At 37.6% G+C, this 23,560-nt stretch overlaps 1 protein-coding gene and 2 long non-coding RNA genes across 5 annotated transcripts; 1 reads left to right on the top strand and 2 right to left on the bottom strand.

Annotated features, from left to right (window-relative positions):
* Positions 1-396: 396 nt before the first annotated feature.
* Positions 397-4,771, top strand: LOC120072327. Of its 2 annotated transcripts, XM_039024800.1 has the most exons (5): positions 397-743; positions 951-1,157; positions 1,246-1,686; positions 1,855-2,963; positions 4,633-4,771. In XM_039024800.1, exons 1-4 carry the CDS (start codon positions 534-536, stop codon positions 2,944-2,946), a joined length of 1,950 nt encoding a protein of 649 aa, XP_038880728.1. In that variant the 5' UTR covers positions 397-533; the 3' UTR covers positions 2,947-2,963; positions 4,633-4,771. The 2 variants fall into 2 exon arrangements, with proteins under 2 accessions (XP_038880728.1, XP_038880727.1); XM_039024799.1 differs by lacking the exon at positions 4,633-4,771 and having other exon boundaries at positions 398-743; positions 1,855-3,203.
* Positions 4,772-13,900: 9,129 nt separating this feature from the next.
* Positions 13,901-16,708, bottom strand: LOC120072329. Its single transcript, XR_005480415.1, has 2 exons — positions 14,996-16,708; positions 13,901-14,077 (listed from the first exon to the last, which is right to left on the bottom strand). It is a non-coding gene; the product is annotated as an uncharacterized LOC120072329 (long non-coding RNA).
* Positions 16,709-21,827: 5,119 nt separating this feature from the next.
* Positions 21,828-23,052, bottom strand: LOC120072330. 2 transcript variants are annotated; one of them, XR_005480418.1, is made up of 3 exons: positions 22,607-23,052; positions 22,447-22,516; positions 21,828-22,378 (listed from the first exon to the last, which is right to left on the bottom strand). It is a non-coding gene; the product is annotated as an uncharacterized LOC120072330 (long non-coding RNA). The 2 variants fall into 2 exon arrangements; XR_005480417.1 differs by having other exon boundaries at positions 21,828-22,364.
* Between the last annotated feature and the right edge of the window lie 508 nt (positions 23,053-23,560).

The following is a 23,560-nucleotide window of genomic DNA, read 5'->3' as shown; positions in this document are numbered from 1 at the left end:
TGGGCTAAAATTACCATTTTGCCCCTATAGTTAGATCTAACTTTGATCCCTCTAATGAACAATAGATCATAATGACTAAACCCCTCTTGGGACAAGAGAGGGTGTGGTGCCACATTGTTCAAGACCCGAAATCAGCGGAGCAATTTATCTATTTATCTCGGCTTCGGAAAAGGAATAAAAATCATTACCTATACCAATAAGGTGCACATTTCTTTTCGTTGAGCTCCAAAGTTAAACGTGTGCATTCGTATGCTAATTGAACGTATTCGTTTTGACAACTCTATTTTAATTTTGAATCTTCAATCGACATATTAGACTTAAAAAAAAAAAGGAAAAAACTTATTAGTCGCAAAATAAAAATTTAATAATTTATAAGACTCCCCGAATTGTAACTTCAAAAAATTGCTTTCTATGTTTTCACCTCCCCCAAAGAGGGCCTGAAGTTTTGACCCAAAGTTTCGTCAGTGAAGTGCATTTGGGCGACTGTTGGAAACCTGGAACTTTGAGCTCTAGGAAGAAGAAGAAGAAAAGCCATGGAAAAAGAAGAAAGCGCCTCCAAAAGGATGAGAATTTACGTCGGAGGACTGGGTGCCGCCATGACCGAAGACGACCTCAGAAAGGTTTTTCAGAGCGTCGGCGGCGTGGTGGAGGCCGTCGATTTCATTCGTACCAAATCTCGCAGCTTCGCTTATGTCGACTTCTTTCCGTCGTTCCAATCTTCCCTCTCCAAACTTTTTAGCACTGTAAGTTTATCTTCTTGATTCCTTCTTCACTCGATTGGCGAGCGACGGTGTAGATTACCTTTCCTTTTCATGAATGTTCATGTGCATATCTCCATATCTGGTTGCGATTTTAACCTAATATTAGTTCGATTGATTTACTGTTCGTACCTCTTCATGAATTAAACGGCGTGGTTTAGCTGCTGAAAAGTTCGATATTCTTATACACAGTACAATGGATGTGCTTGGAAAGGAGGAAAATTAAGGCTTGAGAAAGCCAAGGAAAATTATCTTGCACGTTTGAGACGGGAGTGGGAGGAAGATGCTCAAATTACGGATAGTAATGTTGGTGCAGACATGGAGGTTGTTGCTCCAGAATTTACTGAGCATGTCGCCAAGTCTCAGCACATCCGGATTTTCTTTCCAAGTTTAGGAGAGGTAGTTCTTTGATTATTGAGTTTTCATTTTGAAGTGATGCAATTAATGGTTGTTCATTGGATTCTTGAATATGAAATTTGGTTTACAGGTGAAGTCTTTGCCAATTAGTGGAACAGGTACTCACAAATACGACTTTCCACATGTTGAGGTACCTCCTCTTCCTGTGCATTTTTGTGACTGTGAAGAGCATAATGTTTCTTCTCCCATTGGCAATTCCAAGGACACACAAACAAGAGATTTGAATGCTCAGAATGGTGGAATGGATGAAGATGAAATCAAGATGATGAATGCAGTGCTGAACAAGCTCTTTGAGAGACAAGAAGCTTCTCAATCTAGTTGTAAAGGGACCATGGCACTCAATGATAAACACAACTCTTCGACATTGACTGATAATCAACTACTTGAAGATAATGAAGTGGACAGTGATGAAGATAACCTTGTGCTTAATGTGATGGCTAGTAACTGCAATTCCAAAACTATGCCATTGAACAGTGGAAATAAAATCTTCAAAGCTCATGGGAGCAGTAAGGTTAAGAATCTTGCCACCATCATCACAATTACTGTTCTATCTATTTGTTGTTGAGAGGCAATTTTTATTACAAGGGTTTGTTGCAGTGTTTTGGTTTTTTACATTTAATTAGAGTTTATTATCTTGAACTTTGAGTTGAGGTATACTTATAAAAGTGGACCGTTTCAGGGTGCGGCCAGGGACCAGAAAAATAATAGTAGAGTTCAAAGCAAGAAAAGGAAATCTGTTATTAGTGAGGAATTTGATGGTAATGAATCAGTACCCAGCATCTCTACCAGCTATGGGGGCACTGATCCATCATATGATCCAGCTAGATCCTCAAGACCTCAAGCTCCTGATCGAGGTCCACCGATTCAATCTTCACGTTCTCATAAATCTTCATGGAAGACACTTATTCATGATAAGAGTAATGTTTCATTTAGCATCTCAGACATACTGCCTTCTGTTCCTACAGCAAATGAAGAGCAAGCAGAAGCAGATAATCTTAATCTAGCTCATTCAACTTCTAACAGAAATAGCGACCTTGCAACTGCTGCAGTATTGGGAAGTAAAATGGATGAAATTCAATCTGGGAAGATCAATGTTTCTTTCAGCATTACAGACGTGCTGCCTTCGGTTGCTTCAGAGGATCGAGAGGAAGCTTCTTCTGCTGATCTGAATCTAGCTCATTCAACTCCTAACAGAAATACTGATGTTGTAGCTGACCCAATATCGAAAAGTATATCAGAAGAAATGATATCTGTGGAGAGCTTCCCAGAAGCCCAATGTACCATTCCAAATGTCACTTCGAATAAAGGCAGAGGCTCTTCATGGCGGCAAAAATCTTCATGGACGCAATTGGTCAGTGAGGAAATCACCTCCTTCAGTATTACACAAATTTTACCAAATAATACTTATGAAAAGCAGGTACAAGGGGAATCTGATGCTATCAATGTTAATCTCTCTGCTCGGAGTGAAATTAATGCTTCGAAAAAGCAGGACAGTCAATGTATAGCTGAAGACGAGTCTGCTGCATTTGTTATTCGAAAAGACGAAATTGCCTGGAATGATGTCAAGAAGAAGGAACCACCAGCAGTGCAAGAGTGTAAGCCCTCTCCAACCCAAATTATTGAGAGTAATTTGCCACAGCAAGCAGGTTCATTCGATGTAATAAGTGGCGAAACTTGCCCTTTTATGAGAAATTCTTGGTCGGTAGCAGAGTGGACGAAGATAAAAGCTGCTCTTTCTGGTGGTTCCAAGAAAAAGAAACAGAGACAATAGATCACTCAATATCCGAGGTATGTGACACTTGAATCTTGCTTGAATGAGGGGCCATGATTGTATCTGAACTTAAATTGGTTTCATGTACTTGGGAACAGTTTGATGCAGTTTTGAGTAGGTTTATGTTTATGACCAGGCTGAAGATAGGGCTCTTGGAAATATTTTGCTTTAAACATAAAATCGTAATATCATTTATGCATACACAAATAAGATTGAATCTTGTTTTGACTAATTCTTAATTATCGTTTTTTTAAAAAGATAACCCTATATTAATGGTTGTATTTCTTATCTTTAGTATTAGGGCTGAGTTGCTTTAGCTAAGATGAAAAATGCTTTTAGCCCATTAATCTCAACTATTCATGTACATAATTAAATGTAATTCATGTATTTAGATATATGTTTAGATTAATTTTAACATCCTCTCTTAATCTTGACTTGAGCAACTCCAAGTTTTCTCTTAACTTAACATGTAAGTCAAATTTTAATGTCTTTGTAAAAATATCTGTTACTTGATCCCGAGTTTTGCAATATTTCATTGTCACTTCTCCATCTTTAACCAAATCTCTAATGAAATGATACTTGATTCTAATATGCTTGCTCTTCCATAAAAAAATGGATTCTTTGATAATGTTATGACAAAAAACCATTATCACAAAATGAAACAGTTTCACTCCTTTGAATATACTTGTTTGATAATGTTATGACAAAAAACCACTATCACATAAATCAACCAACATTGATTTTGGAACTTTCTTGTAATAAATTCCAAAATTAATAATGCCAAGAATGTAATGAAGAACTCTTTTATTACTTCTCAATGACTTCTCTTTGAGCTTGTCATGAATTTACTTAACATACTTGTAACAAATAAAATATTAGGTCTTGTTGTAGTCAAGTACATCAAGCTTCCAACTAAATTTTGATACAAACTTGGATCAACTTCTTCTCCAATATCATCCTTGCTCAATTTCAGATTTGCATCCATGGGCGTATACAAGAAAAAACATTTTCCATCTTGATTTTTTTCCTAACAAATCACGAGTATACTTTTATTGTGAGATGATAATCTCTCTATCTTTTGATTGACTTCAATTCCTAGAAAAGTAATGGATGAGACCAATATGGCTCATTTCATGGAATTTTTAAAATCATCACACAACAATTTATCATTTCTAGGAAAAAGTGAATCATCAACATAGAGTGAAACAATAAGCAATTTCCCATGTTTTTCTTCTTTGACATAGAATGCATGCTCATAAGGAAATTTTCGAAATCTTGTCTTTAGAAAGAAACTGTTGAAGCGACTATACCAAGCCTTCAAGTATCCATTAAAAAAAGTGGATTTTATCCATTTGATAAACTTTCCACCCAATTTGAGCAGCTAAAGACAAACTCAATTGAACGGTCTTAATTCTTATCACAATAACAAATATTTCTTCATAAATCACACCATATTCCCACTTGTAACCTAAGTCTTGCTTTGTATTTTTTTTAACTTCATCCTTTGATTTTAACTTTGTTCTGTACACCCATTTTACTCCAAGAGCTTGCTTATTACTGAAAGCTCCATCAACTCCCATGTTTCATTTTTTTATCGCGTCATTTTTTTTATCTATCGCAATCGTCTATTTTTCATCTTGGATCACTCATCAGAATTTATAGAATTAACACTGATAAATAATGCAGAATAAGCAAAATTCATCCAGAAGGAAAGGTGAAGGACATGCTGATCACCATTGATAAATTCATTTTGCCAGCTGACTTCATCATCCTGGATTATGAGGTCGATAAAGATGTGTCCATCATTTTGGGGTGACCTTTCCTATCAACAGGTCGTGTTTAAATTGATGTGCACAAGGGAGAGATCACTTTGTGCATCAACGGACAGAAGCTCAAATTTAACATAATTCACACCATGAAATTTCTTGATGAGGAAGACCTGCCAGATTCAAAAGATGAATTGAATTTGATTGAAAAAGAAAGGTCTGATGAAGAGTATGAAGAAGAGGATGCCAACGCATCCGTAGTTGCTTGCAATGCGATCGTAGAAAAGACAACTAGAGAAGAAGAATTGATCGCAACGCAAGAAGAAGAGCTGAAGGAAGAAAGAAAAATAACGCAACGTTCTCTCGTGGAACCACCAACCCTTGAATTAAAAACCCTACCAACACATCTAAAGTACGCATTTCTGGGGTAGAATGAGAAGCTGCCGGTAATAATTTCCTCTGCGCTCAACGCAGAACAAGAGAATGTGTTGATAATCATTCTCAAGAAGTACGTACGAGCAATCGGCTGGACACTTGCTGACATCAGAGGAATTAGTCCCGCGTACTGCATGCACCACATTCGTCTCGAAGACGACCACAAGGCAACTATTGAAAATCAATGTAGACTTAACCCTGCGATGAAAGAGGTCGTCAAAAAGGAGATTATCAAATGGCTGGATGCGGGCATTATCTATCCCATTGCCGATAGCACATGGGTCAGCCCCGTGCAATGTGTGCCGAAGAAGGGCGAAATGACGGTAGTCCCCAATGAGAACAATGAATTAATACCGCAGAGGACCATCACTGGATGGCACATCTGTATGGACTACCGCAAGCTGAATGCGGCCACAAGGAAAGATCATTTCTCATTGCCATTTATTGATCAAATGTTGGACAAACTAGCAGGGAATAATTTTTACTACTTCTTGGATGGATATGCCGGGTACAATCAAATCATGATAGCTCCTGAAGACCAAGACAAGACCACATTCACCTACCCATATAGGACATTCGCTTTTCGCCGCATGCCGTTCGGCCTCTGCAATGCGCCAAGCAAGTTACAGAGGTGCATGATGGCAATCTTTTCAGATTTTCTCGAGGACTCAGTAGAAATATTTATGGATGACTTCTCTGTTTATGGGAATACTTATGAAGTCTACCTGGCCAATTTGGAGAAAATTCTCAAAAGATGTGAAGAGACGAACCTGGTGCTTAATTGGGAAAAATGTCACTTCATGGTGATGGAGGGTATAGTGTTGGGGCACAAGGTCTCTAGAGAAGGGTTGAAGGTGGACAAAGTAAAGATTGACGCAATTGAAAAGCTTCCATCTCCAACCAACATGAAGGCAGTACGAAGCTTCCTGGGGCATGCCGGATTCTATAGACGATTCGTTAAAGACTTTTCTAAGATAACAAGACCATTGAGTGCGTTACTAGAGGCAGACAGAAAGTTTGAATTTGATAACAATTGCCTCAACGCATTTCGAATTTTAAAGGATGCGCTGATTACCGCACCCGTCTTAATTGCGCCAGATTGGACACTGTCGTTCAAAATCATGTGCGACGCAAGCGGGTATGCGATGGGAGCTGCATTAGCGCAAAAAAAGAAAACAATTTTTCATCCCATCGTATATGTGAGTAAAACCCTGAACCCTACTCAACTTAATTATACCACCATTGAAAAAGAGCTCCTGACTGTGATTTTTGCGTTGAAAAATTTTGGGCATACTTGTTGGAAACCAAGGTACTCATTCATATTGATCACTCGAAAATCAAATATTTGATGACAAAGAAGGACGCAAAGCCGATATTGATCAGATGGGTTCTCCTCCTTCAAAAATTTGATATCGAGATAATTGATCGAAAGGGGACAGAGAATCAAGTTGCGGATCACCTGTCCAGACTAGAGAATCCTGAAGTTGACCGCAATGAATCTGAAGTGAGTGTCGTGTTTCCGAACGAGCAGCTGTTTCGCATAGAAGGATTGTCATGGTATGCAGACATTGTTAATTATTTGGTCTGTGAACAATTTCCTGAAGAATACACCTACCATCAACGGAAGAAGCTCAAGAATGAATGCAGACACTAATATTGGGATGAGCCGAATCTGTATAAAAGAGGTGTAGACCAAATCATTTGATTATACGTATCGGATGTTGCTCAACAACGCATATTGTCACAGTGCCACGATTCACCTTATGGAGGGCATTTTGGAGGACAACGCACTGCAACCAAAGTTCTGCAAAGTGGATTCTTTTGGCCTTCATTATTCAAGGATGCTGCTGACTACGCAATGAAATGTGATCGGTGTCAACACACTGGCAACATTTCATGGAAGAATGCAATGCCGATGAATACTATCTTGGAGCTGGAATTATTCGATGTATGGGGGATTGATTTCATGGGACCATTCCCTCCTTCAAACAGTAAGCACTATATTCTATTAGCCGTTGACTATGTCTCCAAGTGGGTAGAGGCAATTGCATGTGTCGCAAGTGATGCGGTAGTAGTCTCTCAGTTCTTGAAGAAAAAGATTTTCACGGGTTTTGGCACTCCCCATGCCATCATAAGTGATGAAGGATCGCACTTTGTCAACCACCATATAAAGGAGCTGCTGTGCAAATACAATATCCTTCACAAAGTGGCCACCGCATACCATCCGCAAACAAATGGTCAGGCTGAAGTGTCCAGCCGTGAAATTAAATTGATACTTGAAAAGGTAGTAAAACCTCCGCGGAAGGATTGGACAGTGAAGCTTGATGATGCATCTTGGGCATACCAGACCGCATTTAAAACACCAATAGGCATGTCCCCCTATGCGTTAGTATTCGGCAAAGCGTGTCACTTGCCATTGGAGTTGGAATATAAAGCTTTGTGGGCGGTCAAGAAATTGAATTTCGATTTAGAGAAAGCAGGGGAAGCGCGAAAAATGAAATTGGTCGAGCTAGAAGAATGGAGGAACAACGCATATGAAAATGCAAAAATTTATAAGGAGCGCACCAAGCGTTGGCATGATCAACGCATATGCGGCAAGAACCTCCAAGCCGGGAAAAAAGTCTTACTCTTCAATTCGAGATTGCGGCTCTTCCCAGGAAAATTAAAATCGCGCTGGTCCGGTCCCTTCATCATCAAGGAAATATTTCCACAGGTATGGTGGAACTGATCATCGAGGATGGCAGTCGAACATTTAAAGTTAATGGACAATGGATAAAGGCTTATTGCATAGGAGATTTCCAGCCAGACAAGGCCTCTGCAAAGTTGGAAAACCCGAACTACTCCTTACTCAACTCTTGAACATTTAACTCTTCGTCATTTTTCTATTATCAGTTTTTCATTTCTTTCAAAAAGAAAAAAAAAACTCTTGTTGTTTTGTTTAAAATCAGCTGACCCTCTCTTTGTCTGTTTACAATAATTAAGGCACGGGATTGCGAAGATATCACCAGAAGAAGTAAATGATCTCACTACATTACCGCAATCCGCAGTAGCAAAGATCACTGCAAGGATGGATGCGTCAATCCAATGCAGGCGACAGTGCAAATTTGGGGGTATACTCTTCCTTATCTTCATTTCAAATTCTGCATTATCACATTGCATTTTATTTTCAAAGTTTTATCATCGCATCCTTTTTTATTACCGCAATCATTTAACAAGTAGATAAATTTAGTAGTTTACCACATTCTATTTCTTTGCCAAGTAAGATTTCAATGATGAAAAATATGCTTCTATTTCTTTCGTATACATTAGAGTCAACTAAATCTTAAGATAGTCACCTCATAAAACATTTCTAGAAGTTAGGGGTTTGCTAGCTTTCTTTCAAACTCTCTTTACAACGCATTCTAGAACATTGCATAACTTATTTTCATCTTTTGGCAATGGGGACATTGCCACATTTTAAATTTGAGGGTGAGGTATTTAATTTCGACCTTGCTATGTTCTTTCTCTTAAAAAAAAAAAAATCTGAGAATAACAACTCCGCTGTCAACGCAAAGGAGAAACCCTTGTTGATAAGAGTTAAGTTGTGAAAGACACCCGTAGTTGGATGTCCGCATGACATATGTGGGGGCAAGCCAAAACGAAAGTAAGTTACCAGGATCAACGCATAAATCGATGACCGCAACTCAAATGCCAAATCGGTATGAGTTTAGTATGAGAAAGAGTGCATTGCTCGTAGTTGGATGTCCGCATGACACCCATAGGGGCAAACCAAAACGAAGGCAAGGCACTTGGATCAGCACAAGGTAAAAAAAAAAATAGCAATAAAGAAAATTTTTGTGCAAGGATAAATCTTTTGTCACCCCAGTAGGAAATTTTCTTTTTAAAATAAATCATGCGATGTTCCGGAATTTAGTAAAGTCCTTTGGAAAGTTAAACTTGCAGTCCCTAGGTCTTAGAAATATTTTAAGAGTAGACTTGAATAAGACTTAAGAAAATTCTAGTATATAGGATTTGAACGAAGTATCCTTGAGGAATCTAGGAAAAGAACTTTTGTGGTGGACTTGCTAAAGGAATCTTTAGCTTATGCTTGAGGCCAAGCATTGTTTAAATTTGGGGGTGTGATAACGGGCAGAAATGATGTTTTCATAGTGCTAAGTTATAAACAATGATGGATTGCGTTGATGAAAAATGATAAATTGCGTCCATTAAGCATAAAATCTAATAATAGTGCGATCGCATGTGTCAACGCATTTATTGATTTTCATATTTTTTATGCAGAATATGCGTTAACGCATTGCAGAGATTGCGATCATAGGGAATTCATCAGTCGAGCGCAACTTCACCGCAAGAATTTGCATTGATCGCGCTTGCAAATATTCACCCAAGAAGAATCACCACAACATGGTGGACGCATCTGGACGAAAGGACAATTAAGATCGATGGGACAGAAAGCGACAGCAGTCGGATCTAAATTAAGTTGACAGCTGATAACGGTCACAAAGTATATCCAGCTCTATCAGTGACAATTATCCGTCACATCAGTCAGGAATTAAAGTTGTCCCATCTGAACAACTAGGAAAGAAAAGTCGCCTTTCACCCTTTGATGCCCTATAAATACCAAGTGCACTCTTCAGAGAAGGGGTTAAACACTTGATTAGTTCACCATTTTTAGTTCACGCCTCTGCCCATAGTATTCTTTCACCTTTTTAAGGCGGACGCGAGGAAGAAGTTGTGTCGGTAGATCATTCCAGCAAGCTTGGGAGAGCACCAGAAGCTACTAAGACGGAGAGAGGGCCGATTCCTGCGAAAGCGGGAATATCTTTAGTTCAGAATAGAGATTCTAGTGTAAAAAGCCCCAGTCAGCAAGGAATTGCTACCAGGCTCTCTACCTTAACTTTATTAGCATTATATACTTAACATATATATAAGAATGGAATTTCTGTCTCTATATCTGTTCACTCTCTATGATTCACGCATGAGTAACTAAATTAGTTGAATGGGTTGAGAAGCGTTTAGCTAGCACAACGAGGGAATCCTCATTCTACGTGATTATCTTGTTTATGTATGCCTCATTCGTCTATTAGAGATACTCGGGAGGGTAGTCTAAGGACAGGATCTAGACTTGGGAAGGTCAGGTCAGAATCTAGGCTTGGAAGAACCAGATTAGAACGCATAAACGGGAGATAAGCACTATTTGTTATCAACGCATCGCATGCATCTTAGCAATAAGATATGATTGTATGCGATCACTTTTTTTCTTGCATTTTGCATCAATGCATAGGACGAGAGTAGAGACTTAGGAATAAGCTCTACGGACATTTTGCATGCAACACGTGCGTCCTAGATTTAGGAGCATTGCCTTTCCATTAGAAAATGACTTGTTGTGCATGGTAGTAGCATGATCGCATAGTCTGACGCATTCCCAAGTAACGCTAGCTAAAGATCTTCTCAACCCGTTCATTGCATACTCATTGCTTCTATCAACGCAACTTTGTTTCTCAAATCCGCCGCATTTATTTATTTCTTTCTATCAATACAATAATAAACCAACTACTTCATTTATTTACCCGGTTACCGTAAAGTTTTCATAAGAAAATTATCAATGCAAACTATTTTTACAAGTCCCTGTGATCAACCCTGGACTTTCCAGGAAACTCAGGGGAATTTACACTTGAATTACTTGAATTCCGCTGGGGAAACTTGAGTGCACAACGTAATTCCACCAACACATATCATCCATATTTCCATTCAATAAAATAACGCATCAGCGGTCTACTCTGTAGTTGTTACAAAGAGTTGTAAAGTGCTACATACGATGTGATCCTAATTCGTACAAATTATGACATGAGGATTGGGGGCGTCCTATGCATTGAGTTTGCATAAGATCGGACCAAGAAATAAGTCATTCTTACTTTATAACATTGTTTACTATATAAGACTGACTATTTCACTTAGATGACCTAGGTAACTTGATTTTAATCCTGAGCTAACTATAAACTCCTGTTTATTTGGGATTGCCCTTAGATTTGCATAGGTGAGGGTTGGCTCAACAGCGCTGGCTCAATAAGACTCCAATTTCAGGGGTAAGAACGAATAGATAGCTGGGGACGTAGGGTGCATGACGGAGTTCACGCCTACCCGATTTAGGGATAAGAGAAAGGTTGTTCTCTTAAGTACTGAATCTAGGTCTTGAACAAGGGGCTCCACCCTCTCACTAGGCTAAGAGAGTTTGGTTTAGTGATTGGATCATGCACCAGTTGTTCATTAGAGGATCAGTAGGAACTTGAGGAATAAAACGCAATCTCGGGGGTAAAATAGATATTTGACCCAATCGTTATTACGAACAACCTGTGAAAGGTCGACTCGGTGATTATGGTTAAATCATGTGGACATAATATATCTATAATGAAGGGAATGCAACTATGGGCTTTAGTAGAGTGACCCATTAGTTAACGAATGAGGATTAATTTGGTCTAATAAGTTTAGCCAATTAATCTCAGATCGTTGGAGCCCATGATTCGTAGGTCTGTGAGGTCCCCCTATTAGCTTGTAACGGACTAGCTCTAGAATAGCGTGATAAGTTGATTTGAAACGTTCAAATTAGAATTAAAGGGATTAGTAATTATATGAGATATAATTACATGTTTAATTTGAGAATTAAACGGAATAGGAGAATTTATATTTAAATATGATTTAAATATATAAAGATGGATACGTGTAAAAATTAATTTAATATTTGATATTAAATTAATTAAGTTTTATTTAAAAATTAATTTATGAAATTTGGGCATGCAATCTATAGAGCATTTTAGAGAAAATTCGGGTTGAAGAAAGGGTTCTTCAACAAGATTGCTGATGTGAGCTATTCTCCTTAATCCCTTGATTCAAGCTTGTTTTAAGTCCCACAACTCAATCTAGAGTACCAAGAGAATAGTGGGGAAGATCTCAAGGTGGTCTGCAACAAGATTCGAAGAAGATAGCAGCTGGAGAATGAGCTTTGAAGAAGTTCTACAAGAGGTATGTCTTGAAACTCACTTGTTTTCTGCAAGAGTATGCTTTATATTTTGCCGAAATTAGTGAATTAGAGTGTTTAGATGATCCTTGTGCTTCCGATGTTGCTGATACATTCCTACAACTATCATATAGTCTCTGATTTTTCTAAGCGATGGGCAGCAAACACACTGTGCAGTTAACCGTGTTCTTTGCAAAATGAAAAAAATTTTCATTTTATTCTTCAATTACAAAAACCGAATGGAACTTCCGATTAACGCACAGTTACGGAGAAACCGGTGGCCAATTATCCCATAATTGTCCAACAAATAAATATAATCATGTTATATTCATTAACTTATTGTTTAATATCACATATAAACCATAGTGTTTTCTCCTCCACTAGATATAAATCATATTTATATCCAATTTTCTCCAATTAATGTATTTCATACATACAGTCAATCATATCAAATATAATTAATCAGTTCAATCATATCATATATAATCAAACTCCCTCTAGTCAATTTGAACATTTCAAACTAACCCAAAAACTGATTCTCAACTTGAATCCATTGAGCTACCAAGGGGACCTAATGACCTATGGCTCGAAGCTCCAACGGTACGTGAATAGCTGACTAAACTCTTTAGCCACGAGATTCACCATCCATTAACTGTCAGGCATTCCACTAAAGACCGAAAACTGTGCTCTTCTTACCACATATATATTTCTGTGTCCATCGAATATAACCAATCAACAGTATGATAACCCTTCACAGATACTCGTAAGTACAACTGGGCCAATTTATCCTTTTTCCTCAATAATTACATTTAATTCATTAAGTACCACTGATCCTTCTAATGAACAATACAACATAGTCCCACTATTGTAAACACCTCTTGGGCCATGAGAAGGTGTGTGGCGCCACATCGTTCAAGCCTCGGGATCAGCCCTTAAGGGAGAAATCTATCTACTTACTCCTGCTTCGGGGAAGGAGTGAATTCCATCTTGTGTAGCTGAGTTCCCAACTCCCAAATCAAACGAATCCCCAAAATGGTAGGTTTGAGTCGACGACCTGACCACTCGTACCCATGCAAATCAAAGGACCATCCTCAATGGCAGGAGTTCCCAACTCACTCAAGATTGAGTTCATGTTACCTATGGTCATCCTAGTGAAGTGCAGTCTCTGTCATGAATGACGTTATATAACGAGACGTTAATAGTTCATGGTCAGGTCTTAACAAACTCTTTGTATAGGATGTCCCCGCTCGCATGTCCCCACATAAATGATCAGGATCAGACCATCTGTAGCAAGTCACATCTGTAGCATTACCAGGATAAGGTTTCCCTCCTTTATCCATATACCACTGACCATTTTGGTTATCACTTACGACATGATCCATTTGTATGTCACCACATACATGCTTAAGTTACAAAATAGCAACTATGGATTTTAGTTTATTGGTTTGTGGTAAAGCAAATAAAATATCCAATGTGCAAAGTCAAGAAGTGAAGAAAATATCATATACTATACATTAGAAGCGTTTGTACAAACTGTGTTTACAAACTACAGGACACGAGACTTTAGGTATAACGACCCAATCCCCTAGGACTTAAATTAGGCCGTTACTAAATACATGCATGCATGAAACTTAGAACGACACCTTTTTATGGTGAAATAAATGCTAAATAAATAAGGTAAGTTCAAAAGCCCTTCATTAAATTCAAATATTAAAAATAACAATAGGGTACCCATAAATCATAAATGATAATAAATAAGTCTGAAAACAATTCTTAATAGTAAGTTTCAAATATCAAAACTGAAAGTTAAGAAAAACATGAAAAAAAATCTAAATCTCCTGAGCGGAAGCATAAAACTGGTCCCAGTGACTCGATCACAAATTTCGCTTGTCAATTGCCGGTGAATCTCTATCTTTACCTGAAACAACAACATAAGATAGGATGAGTATAAAATACTCAGTAAGTAACCCCACTACTGGGGTCGGGCTAGACATCTATGTTCTCTAGATGCCTACCTCTGGTGCAACATAAAAACTGCTCTAGTTCTCATGGGACACATACATACATGAAAAACTGGTTTCTATCCTACTGTATGCTCACTATCTTTGGTGAATCCCGAAAGAAACACAACCCTTGGTGAATCCCGAAGGAAACATAACCCCTAGGGTGTCTCGAAGGAAACACGGTATCTGGTGAATCCTAAAGGAAACACAATATCTGGTGAATCCTGAATGAAACACAATCTGGTGAATCCTGAAGAAAATGCAATATTTGGTGAATCCCGAAAGAAACACAATATCTGGTGAATCCCGAAGGAAACACAATCTGGTGAATTTCGAAGGAAACACAATCTGGTGAATCTCGAAATAAACACAATCTGGTGAATCTCAAAGAGGACACAATATCTGGTGAATCTCAAAGGAAACACAATCTGGTGAATCCCGAAGGAAACACAATCTGGTGAATCCCGAGGGAAACACAATATCTAGTGGGTATCTAAATAATCAGTAAAGACCATCACAGTCTCAACATCACAATTATCACAATATGGTCTTATAACATGCATATACACCTCAACATCATGGTTATACAATATGCATATACGCCTCAATATCCTCATATCAAATACAACCTCAGTGAATCAAGTATCATCTCTTACTAGCATGCAAGTGTCTACGTGCACAAATAAATCTTTCAGATTCTCATACTAGAACATATATCGGTCATACTATACTATCCATTTATCATGCTATCGTTCTGTCCTGATATTTATCTAATATGCTAGCATATATCTAGTGTCTGGCCCGTGGGCAGTTCCAGTAGTAAGATTACTTACTCAAAATTATGTCTAAGCGACAAGCAAATTAATCTCCTTCCTAGCTTAGATAAATCTTGAATCAGGCCTAAACATAATCCAAATTTACAATTAATAAAAAGATCTTAGTTAAAATATCCAAATTAACCAAATAATTCATAATAATCTTACCCAAAGTGTGTTGGTCCGAACATCACCTCATGCTACGAAATCAATACATCCCAACAACTCTAGTCACAAATCCAACCTTTAATCTCGATGGATAGCTGCTTTGAACCTTCAATTCCAACCTTTTATATCACAACTGAATCAATAAACAAGCCATTACTTAGTGGGTATCCAAAAATGATCAACAAATACCCTAAAACTTACCCAAAATCTTGACGAAACCACTTCCAAATCCTCTTGACAGCACACTTTTAACTTCAAAGCTTCTCCAAAACTCGATTTTAAAGCCCAGACAAATGTGTATCAATAGATTGAAGCAAAACACCATTGGCCAAGAAATCCAATTAAAATAGCACAATCTTACCCAAATCGATAGATTCGGTGATGGAAAGAGTGAACGATGCTTAAGTAGTGGCTGGACAGAGGACGTAAAGAAGAAAGTGATGCAGCGGCTTCGAGCGGCATTGGGTGGGCTCACAAACGGTGGACGCGAATAGTCGGGTTTCAGATCTAAGAGGACGTACGACTGGAGGCTCGCGAACAACATGGGCGACAGACATTCACGGCTGGGGCCTTCAGATCTGATGCGTGGCTGGGCTGGAGCAGACGGTCGTGCCTGGCAGACGAGGGCTTGGCGGTGTCTGAGGCAAGCGACGCTGTGAACGGCTTCAGTTCTGGCAAACTCGACGGTGCCTCCGCTCGTCGGATTGTCGCAGCGATTGTGTGGGTGTTGGCGGCGTGAAGAGAAGCAAAAACGAGAGGTAGGGGGGTCGCGTGAGGGAAGAAGAAGAGAGGGGAAAGGGATAAGAAAATAAAAATAAATAAATAAATAAAATAAAATAATATATTTATTTTATTTTATTCAATTGTATTTTATTTTATGTTATTTTATTTCTTCCCTTCAACCTGTGTTCTTTTTCCCTTTTTTGTTTCTCCAACAACTTCCAATTCAAAACTTAGCCACTTTTCCCCAAAATGACTTCAATTTTTGACAATAACTCAAAAATTAAATTCAAATGACAAAAGTCCAAATTTCACAATTTTCTCTACTTAAACAATTAAATTGAAACATCCTTTTATTAGTAATTACAACTCAGTAATCCAATTAAATTTCCAAAATTCCAAAAATTCCCTTCAATACTAGAAATTACCGAAAGTATAATAGGAACACAAATTTGGGACGTTACATTCTACCCTCCTTAAAGAACTTTCGTCTTCGAAAGTTCATTCCTGAAAAAGCTCCGGGTATTGGGCTCTCATCTCATCCTCTCATTCCCAAGTGGCTTCCTCGAATTGGTGATTCTGCCACAGGACTTTCACAAATGCAATCTCCCTGCAGCGCAATGTCTTTACCTTTCTAGCGAGAATCTCTACAGGTTTCTCCTCGTAGCTCAAGTTGTCATTCAATCGTAATGGTTCATAGTCCACCACATGTGACGGATGTTGGATTTTATGTCCTAAAACTCGTAGTTTGTAAATTAATAAACATGTTCTGTTTTGTTTTTCGATAAATTTGTTATTGAAATTGTAATCTTGAATCCAATAAACTAAGGTCCTAAGGCTATTTAATGTAGTTTAAACTTTATGTAGTGACATAAAGATGGATCAAGTTCAAATATATAGCCAAAATGGTCTATAGTATATGAATAAGGTTAGGCGCCTTATTCTGGGGACACTATGGATGCGGCCCACTTTGCAGTTAGTACAAACGATGTGATCCTGAATCGTTCATATAGAGATATGTGAGTGGGGGCATCCTATGTAAAGAGTTTACATAAGACTGAACCATGAAATAGTCACTTTTTACGTTCTAAATGTCATTTTATGTATAAAACTGACTATTTCGTTAATTGATGACCTAGGTAGCTTAATCTTAATCCTGAGCTAACTATGAACTCATGTTCACTCGGAATTATCCTTAGATCTGCATAGGTGAGGGTAGCTCAATATCGCTGGCCCAATAAGCCTCCCATTTCAGGGGTAAGATCGGGTGGATAGTTGGGAACATAGGGTGCAAGAGAGAATTCACTCCTACCCATTATAGGGATAGTAGATAGGCTGTTCCCTTTAGTACTGAATCCAGGTCTTGAACAAGGGGCCTCATCCTCTCATTGGCTCGAGAGGGATTCAGTTTATAGGTTGGACCTTAAACCCATTGTTCATTAGAGGATCAGTGGAACTTAAGGAACAAGATGTAGTCTTGGGGGTAAAATGGTTTTTATGACCCAGCCGAGATTACGAACAACCTATGAAGGATTAACTTACTAATCATGGTTATATCAAATGGACACAAATATATCTATAGTGAGGGGAGTGCAACTACGGGACTTTAGTGGAATGACCCATTAGTTAACGAATATTGATTAGCTCCGTTTAAAGAGTTTAGCTAGCTAATCTCGGATCGTTGGAGCCGATGATCTATAGGTTCATTAGATTCTCCTACTAGCTCATATGGAATAAACTTAGAACAGTATGATAGAATAATTCGAATTGTTCGAATTATGTAGAGAGGGAGAAACCGACAAGTATATGTGATATAGTAGTCGGGTTTTTCAACTTAGAGATACAGCTTTAATATTTAAATATGATTTAAATATCAAGAATATAAAAATGTTCATTTTGGAAGCTCGGAAATGATGGAAATGGTCAAAGATGTAAAAAGTCAAAGAGTTGACTTTTGACTTTGAAAAATAAAACTTTGACCGACCTTATATTCAAATTTGATTTGAATTTCGAAAAAATGAATGCGGATTCATTCTCAGGAGGTCAAAATTAGTCAACACGGGAAAAATCATGAAAAGTCAAAATGTTGACTTTTGGTCAAAATTTGACTTTGACCAAATGACTATTTTGCCCTTTGACTACTTCTTCGGCATCGAAACATGGAAAACGTTATGAACTGAAGAGAGTGATGATGGCAACGCCAACCGATAAGGTATAAGACCAACTCACTCCAAGACCTCAAAAGGTCCAATAAATCGCAGACTTAGCTTCCTTTTCCTTCCAATCCTCAGAACACCTCTCATATGTGCCTCCTTCGAGAACACTTTACCACCAGTTTAAAATTCTAGGTCCTTACACCTAACATCAGCAATAACTTTTCTGCCTACTCTGAGCCGTTTGCATACGAGCTCTGATCTTCGGTATCGATTACCCAATGCTAACTGGAGACTCTTCCAAAAACTTGATGTAAAACGAGGGTCGTTGTTTGACATAGCTGAAATTAGTATAAAAAAAATATGACAACCCTTTCCATATATAACTATGAAACTTAAGATGCTAAAAACCAACAATATTTTAACATGTTCAAGCTGAGAACTATGAAAATTATTGTGAGCTTAAGAAATTCTTACCCACTAAAAACATATACCTGAGCTTACCATTCGGTCAAAGGGAAAACTTCATATGTGTAGTGGAGAAACTGGTCATGCTATATAATGCGTCATCTGAAGATACGTACCAGAAAAAATCTGGTCAACTGAAAACTGCTTCTACGCTAGAAGCGTTGACTGTGATGTCTTTCTTAGGGTCTATATATCTGAGAATAACTCTGTCTAATTAAGTCTCGCATTCATAAAAAATTCATCATGAGGCTCTATACTGTCATGGGCTATAAAACTTGCTTGAGCCAATCTTCATATTATTCTTTAAGCTTAAAACAATCACATATCATTGCTTAGACTTTGTAGCGGATGAGTCTAAAATTCCCTCCGAAAATGAGGTTTTGAAGTCATTGGATGCTAAAGCATCATTCAATTGATAACAAATTTTCATAACCTCATAATAACCGTAATTGATCCCTAGAGTTAGTTTTTACGATAAAACCTTCTTGATTCATAAGTCATAGCTTGAATCACGTACTCCCTAGAGATAGTTAACTCATTGCCCATGCAAGAGAAAACATACTATCCTGTACTGCCCAAGACCCACCTATAGCAACTTCTTGTTATCAACTCAACCTTATTACCAAGTCCATCCCTTATGCTAATGGTGATATTGAGAGATCCAATTTACTTACTTTTGTGCATATACTACTTTTGCCTACCTCGAGCTGGATTAATTTCCTTTTTCAATCAAATTAATGGTCTCACTAGTTCATGTTTCCAACTAGCACACAAAGTCAAAATCCCTTAAATCATACTAATGCCCTCAATGGTTTACCTCTTAACTAATAAAGCCTCAACATACCATGTCAATAGTTCTTCAATATCTACTGTTACTAGTAACTCCTTTTTAGCTTATCTCTTCTCAACCTTTTATTTTCGTATCAGATTCTTGTGTTAAAACAAAGTTCCATACTCAATCATCTATGTAAGCTATCTTTCCATCTAACACATATTGTCCCAAAGTCCCACATGATAATTAGATATTCTTCTTTTACACCAAAACAAATATCTTGTAACCCCTATATCCTGCCTCCAAAGCATACTTAACTAGGAGTTTTGAACACATTAAATTCCTTTCTCTTTCCAAAAGAGTAAACTTCCTTGGATACTTTTCTCTCCTTTATACTTATCTTTGATAAAACCACTAAATTCAAGACACCTCCCTCCTTTTTTTTTTCACTGTCCAAGTGAAACATAATCTCTTTACTAAGTTATATTTTACTTAACTCCTCTATAAGTCTTATCTCTCTCACTAAGAATTTCCATCTTGTAGAATTCTCCTTTGCCAATTTTCATGCTTTTAAACTTCGAAAAACTTTTGTTTTTTCAAATTTGCCCAACTTGGATCTCTTCATCACAACTACGCTATGGATTTAATCTAGGTACTCTAAAATAATCCTTCAACCTAAACAAATAACACCTTGCCTTTATCCCCTTTAAGTCCAAACTCATGCCTAACTATTTTGGCTTCCTTTAATGACATCAACTTAGCAGGATATTCCAAAAGAATTCTTCATATCACTACACATACTTTACCTAGTTCATCAAGTCGTAGTATTACCCAAGTGATTATGACTTATGAATCCTTTCTAAAATTCTTCTCAAAATGTTGGGTTTTTTAATATCTCAAAACCTTTAATAAATCCATCGTCTCTTCTTCTTGTCCTTCATATCCATAAAACAATTTTTAATCTTATTTTCGAGAATGTTCCATGTGAAGGAATTTATTTATACTACCTCCAATTGCACCACAAAACATAACACTAGTCCTTAATGAATTCTTGTCAAGACAATTTCATTCCTCGGCTTAAACATATACATACCTATATTTCTAAACTGTCATAAACCTACGTAGTTTCATCAATCTTTGAGATCTCTAAACTGAGATATATGTATTTATTCGTTCATAACATAATTTCCATGAGATAAACTAGTGCCAAGTGACCTCATAATTTATTTTATTTTATTTTCCTCCTTTTATAGTGTCGTACATGATAATTCTCTTATAATAACTTTTAACAAGTCACTGACCTAGCATTAGAACATAATTGGTGCATTTAAGCTAAACAAATATTTTAATGCACAACTATCATAAAACTTGTAATTGATAGGACATACCTGGCGATGACGAGGAATCCGTTCATGGGTCACAGGGACAATCTGGACTTACATAGTAAGTCAGTCTACATAACACAAAATATGGACTTTGATACCAACTGTAATGACCCGACTCCCTAGGACTTAAGTTAGGCCGTTACTAAATACATGCATGCATGGAACTTAGAACGACACCTTTTTATGGTAAAATAAATGTTAAATTGACAAGGTAAGTTCAAAAGCCTTTTATTAAATTCAAATATTAAAAACAACAATAGGGTACCCATAAATCATAAATGATAATAAATAAGTCTGAAAACAATTTTTAATAGTAAGTTTCAAAAATCCAAACTGAAAGTTAAGAAAAACATGAAAAGAAATCTAAATCTCATGAGCGGAAGCATAAAACTAGTTCCAGTGGCTTGATCATGAATTCCACTTGTTAATCGTTAGTGCATCTCTACCTTTACCTGAAACAATAACATGAGACGGGATGAGTATAAAATACTCAGTAAGTAATCCCACTACTGGGGTCGGACTAGGCATTTATGTCCTTTAGATGCCTACCTCTGGTGGAACATAAAAACTGCTCTAGTCCTCATGGGACACATACATACATGAACACTGGTTTCGATCCTATTTAGTTAAGTATGCCCACAACCTCTGGTGAATCCCGAAGGAAAGAAAACCCTTGTTGAATCCTGAAGGAAACACAACCCCTCCCAAAAGACACAAAACCTCTGGTGAGTTCTGAAGGAAACACAACCTCTGGTGAGTCCCGAAGGGAACACAACCCCTGGTGAATCTTGAAGGAAACACAATATCTGGTGAATCCCGAAGGAAACACAATCTGGTTAATCCAAAAGGAAACACAATCCAGTGAATCCCGAAGGAAACAAAATATCTGGTTAATCCCGAAGGAAACACAATCTGGTGAATCCCGAAGGAAACACAATCTGGTGAATCCTGAAAGAAACACAATCTGTTGAATCCCAAAGGAAACACAATATCTGGTGAATCTCGAAGGAAACAAAATATCTGGTGAATCCCGAAGGAAACAAAATCTGGTGAATCCCGAAGGAAACACAATTTGGTGAATCTCGAAGGAAACACAATACCTAGTGGACATCTAACTAATCAGTAAAGATACTATCACAGTCTTAACATAACAATTATCACAATATGGTTTTTCAACATCCATATACACCTCAACATCATGGCTATATAACATGCATATACGCCTCAATATCCTCATATCAAATACAACCTCAGTGAATCAAGTATCATCTCTTACTAGCATGCAAGTGTCTACATGCACAAATAAATCTTTCAGATTCTCATACTAGAACATATATCGGTCATACTATACTATCCGTTTATCATGCTATCGTTCTGTTCTGATATTAATTTAATATGCTAGCATATATCTAGTGTCTGGCCCGTGGGCAATTCCAGTAGTAAGATTACTTACTTAAAATTATGTCTAAGTGACAAGCAAATTAATCTTCCTCCTAGCTTAGATAAATCTTGAATCAGACCTAAACATAATCCAAATTTACAATTAATAATAAGAGCTTAGTTCCAATAATCAAATTAACCAAATAATTCCTAATAATCTTACCCAAGTGTGTTGATCCGAACATCACCTCATGCTATAAAATCAATACATCCCAACAACTCTAGTCACAAATCCAACCTTTAATCTCGATGGACAGCTGCTTTGAACCTTCAATTCCAACCTTTTATATCACAACTAAATCAACAAATAAGCCATTACTTAGTGGGTATCCAAAAATGATCAACAAAGACCCTAAAACTTACCCAAAAGCATGTTGAAACCACTTCCAAATCTTCTTGACAGCACACTTTTAACTTCAAAGCTTCTCCAAAACTCGATTTTAAAACCCAAATAAATGTGTATCAATAGATTGAAGTAAAATACCATTGGCCAAGAAATCCAATTAAAATAGCATAATCTTACCCAAATCAATAGATTCGGTGATGGCAAGAGTGAACGATGCTTAAGTAGTGGCTGGACGGAGGACGTAAAGAAGAAAGTGATGCAGTGGCTTCGGGCGGCATTTGGCAGGCTCGCGAATGGCGGACGCGAACAACCATGCTTCAGATCTAAGCGGACGTACGACTAGAGGCTGCGAGTGCTGTGGCGCGAGGGACGCTCGCGATTGGGCCTTTAGATTTGACGTGCGGCTGGGCTGGAGCAGATGGTCGCGACTGGCGGATGAGGGCTGGGCGACGTCTGAGGGAAGCGACGCCGGTGAACGATTTCAGATCTGGCAAACTCGACGGTGCCTCCGCTCGTCGGATGGTGGCAGCGGCTGTGTGGGTGTTGGCGGCGTGAAGAGAAGCAGAAACGAGAGGTTGGGGGTCGCGTGATGGAAAAGAAGAAAGGGGAAAGGAGAAGAAAATAAATTAAAATAAATAAATAAATAAAATAATATATTTATTTTATTCTATTCTATTGTATTCTATTTTATGTTATTTTATTTATTCCCTTCAAACTTGTTCTTTTTCCATTTTTTTTCTCCAACAACTTCCAATTAAAAACTCAACCACTTTTCCCAAAAATGACTTCAATTTTCGACAATAACTCCAAAATTAAATTTAGATGACAAAAGTCCAAATTTCACAATTTTCTTTGATTAAACAATTAAATTGAAACTTCCTGTATTGGTAATTCCAACTCAGTAATCCAATTAAATTTCCAAAATTTCAAAAATTTTGTTTATACTCGAAATTACCGAAAGTATAATAGGAACAAAAATTTGGGACGTTTCATTAAGGCATCATCCCTAATAGAGATCATCATGAATCATTCAAAAACAAGCTCGAATAGAGAGAAATTTGGGAGTTTTGTCCAGTTTTTTAGTGTTTTGAGTCAAATTACTGAGCAATTATTTGTATAATCAGCCTCGAT

Source organism: Benincasa hispida, chromosome 2 (genome assembly GCF_009727055.1).
Source record: "Benincasa hispida cultivar B227 chromosome 2, ASM972705v1, whole genome shotgun sequence".
NCBI lineage: Eukaryota > Viridiplantae > Streptophyta > Magnoliopsida > Cucurbitales > Cucurbitaceae > Benincasa > Benincasa hispida.
This window is presented reverse-complemented; position numbering and strand designations above follow the sequence as displayed.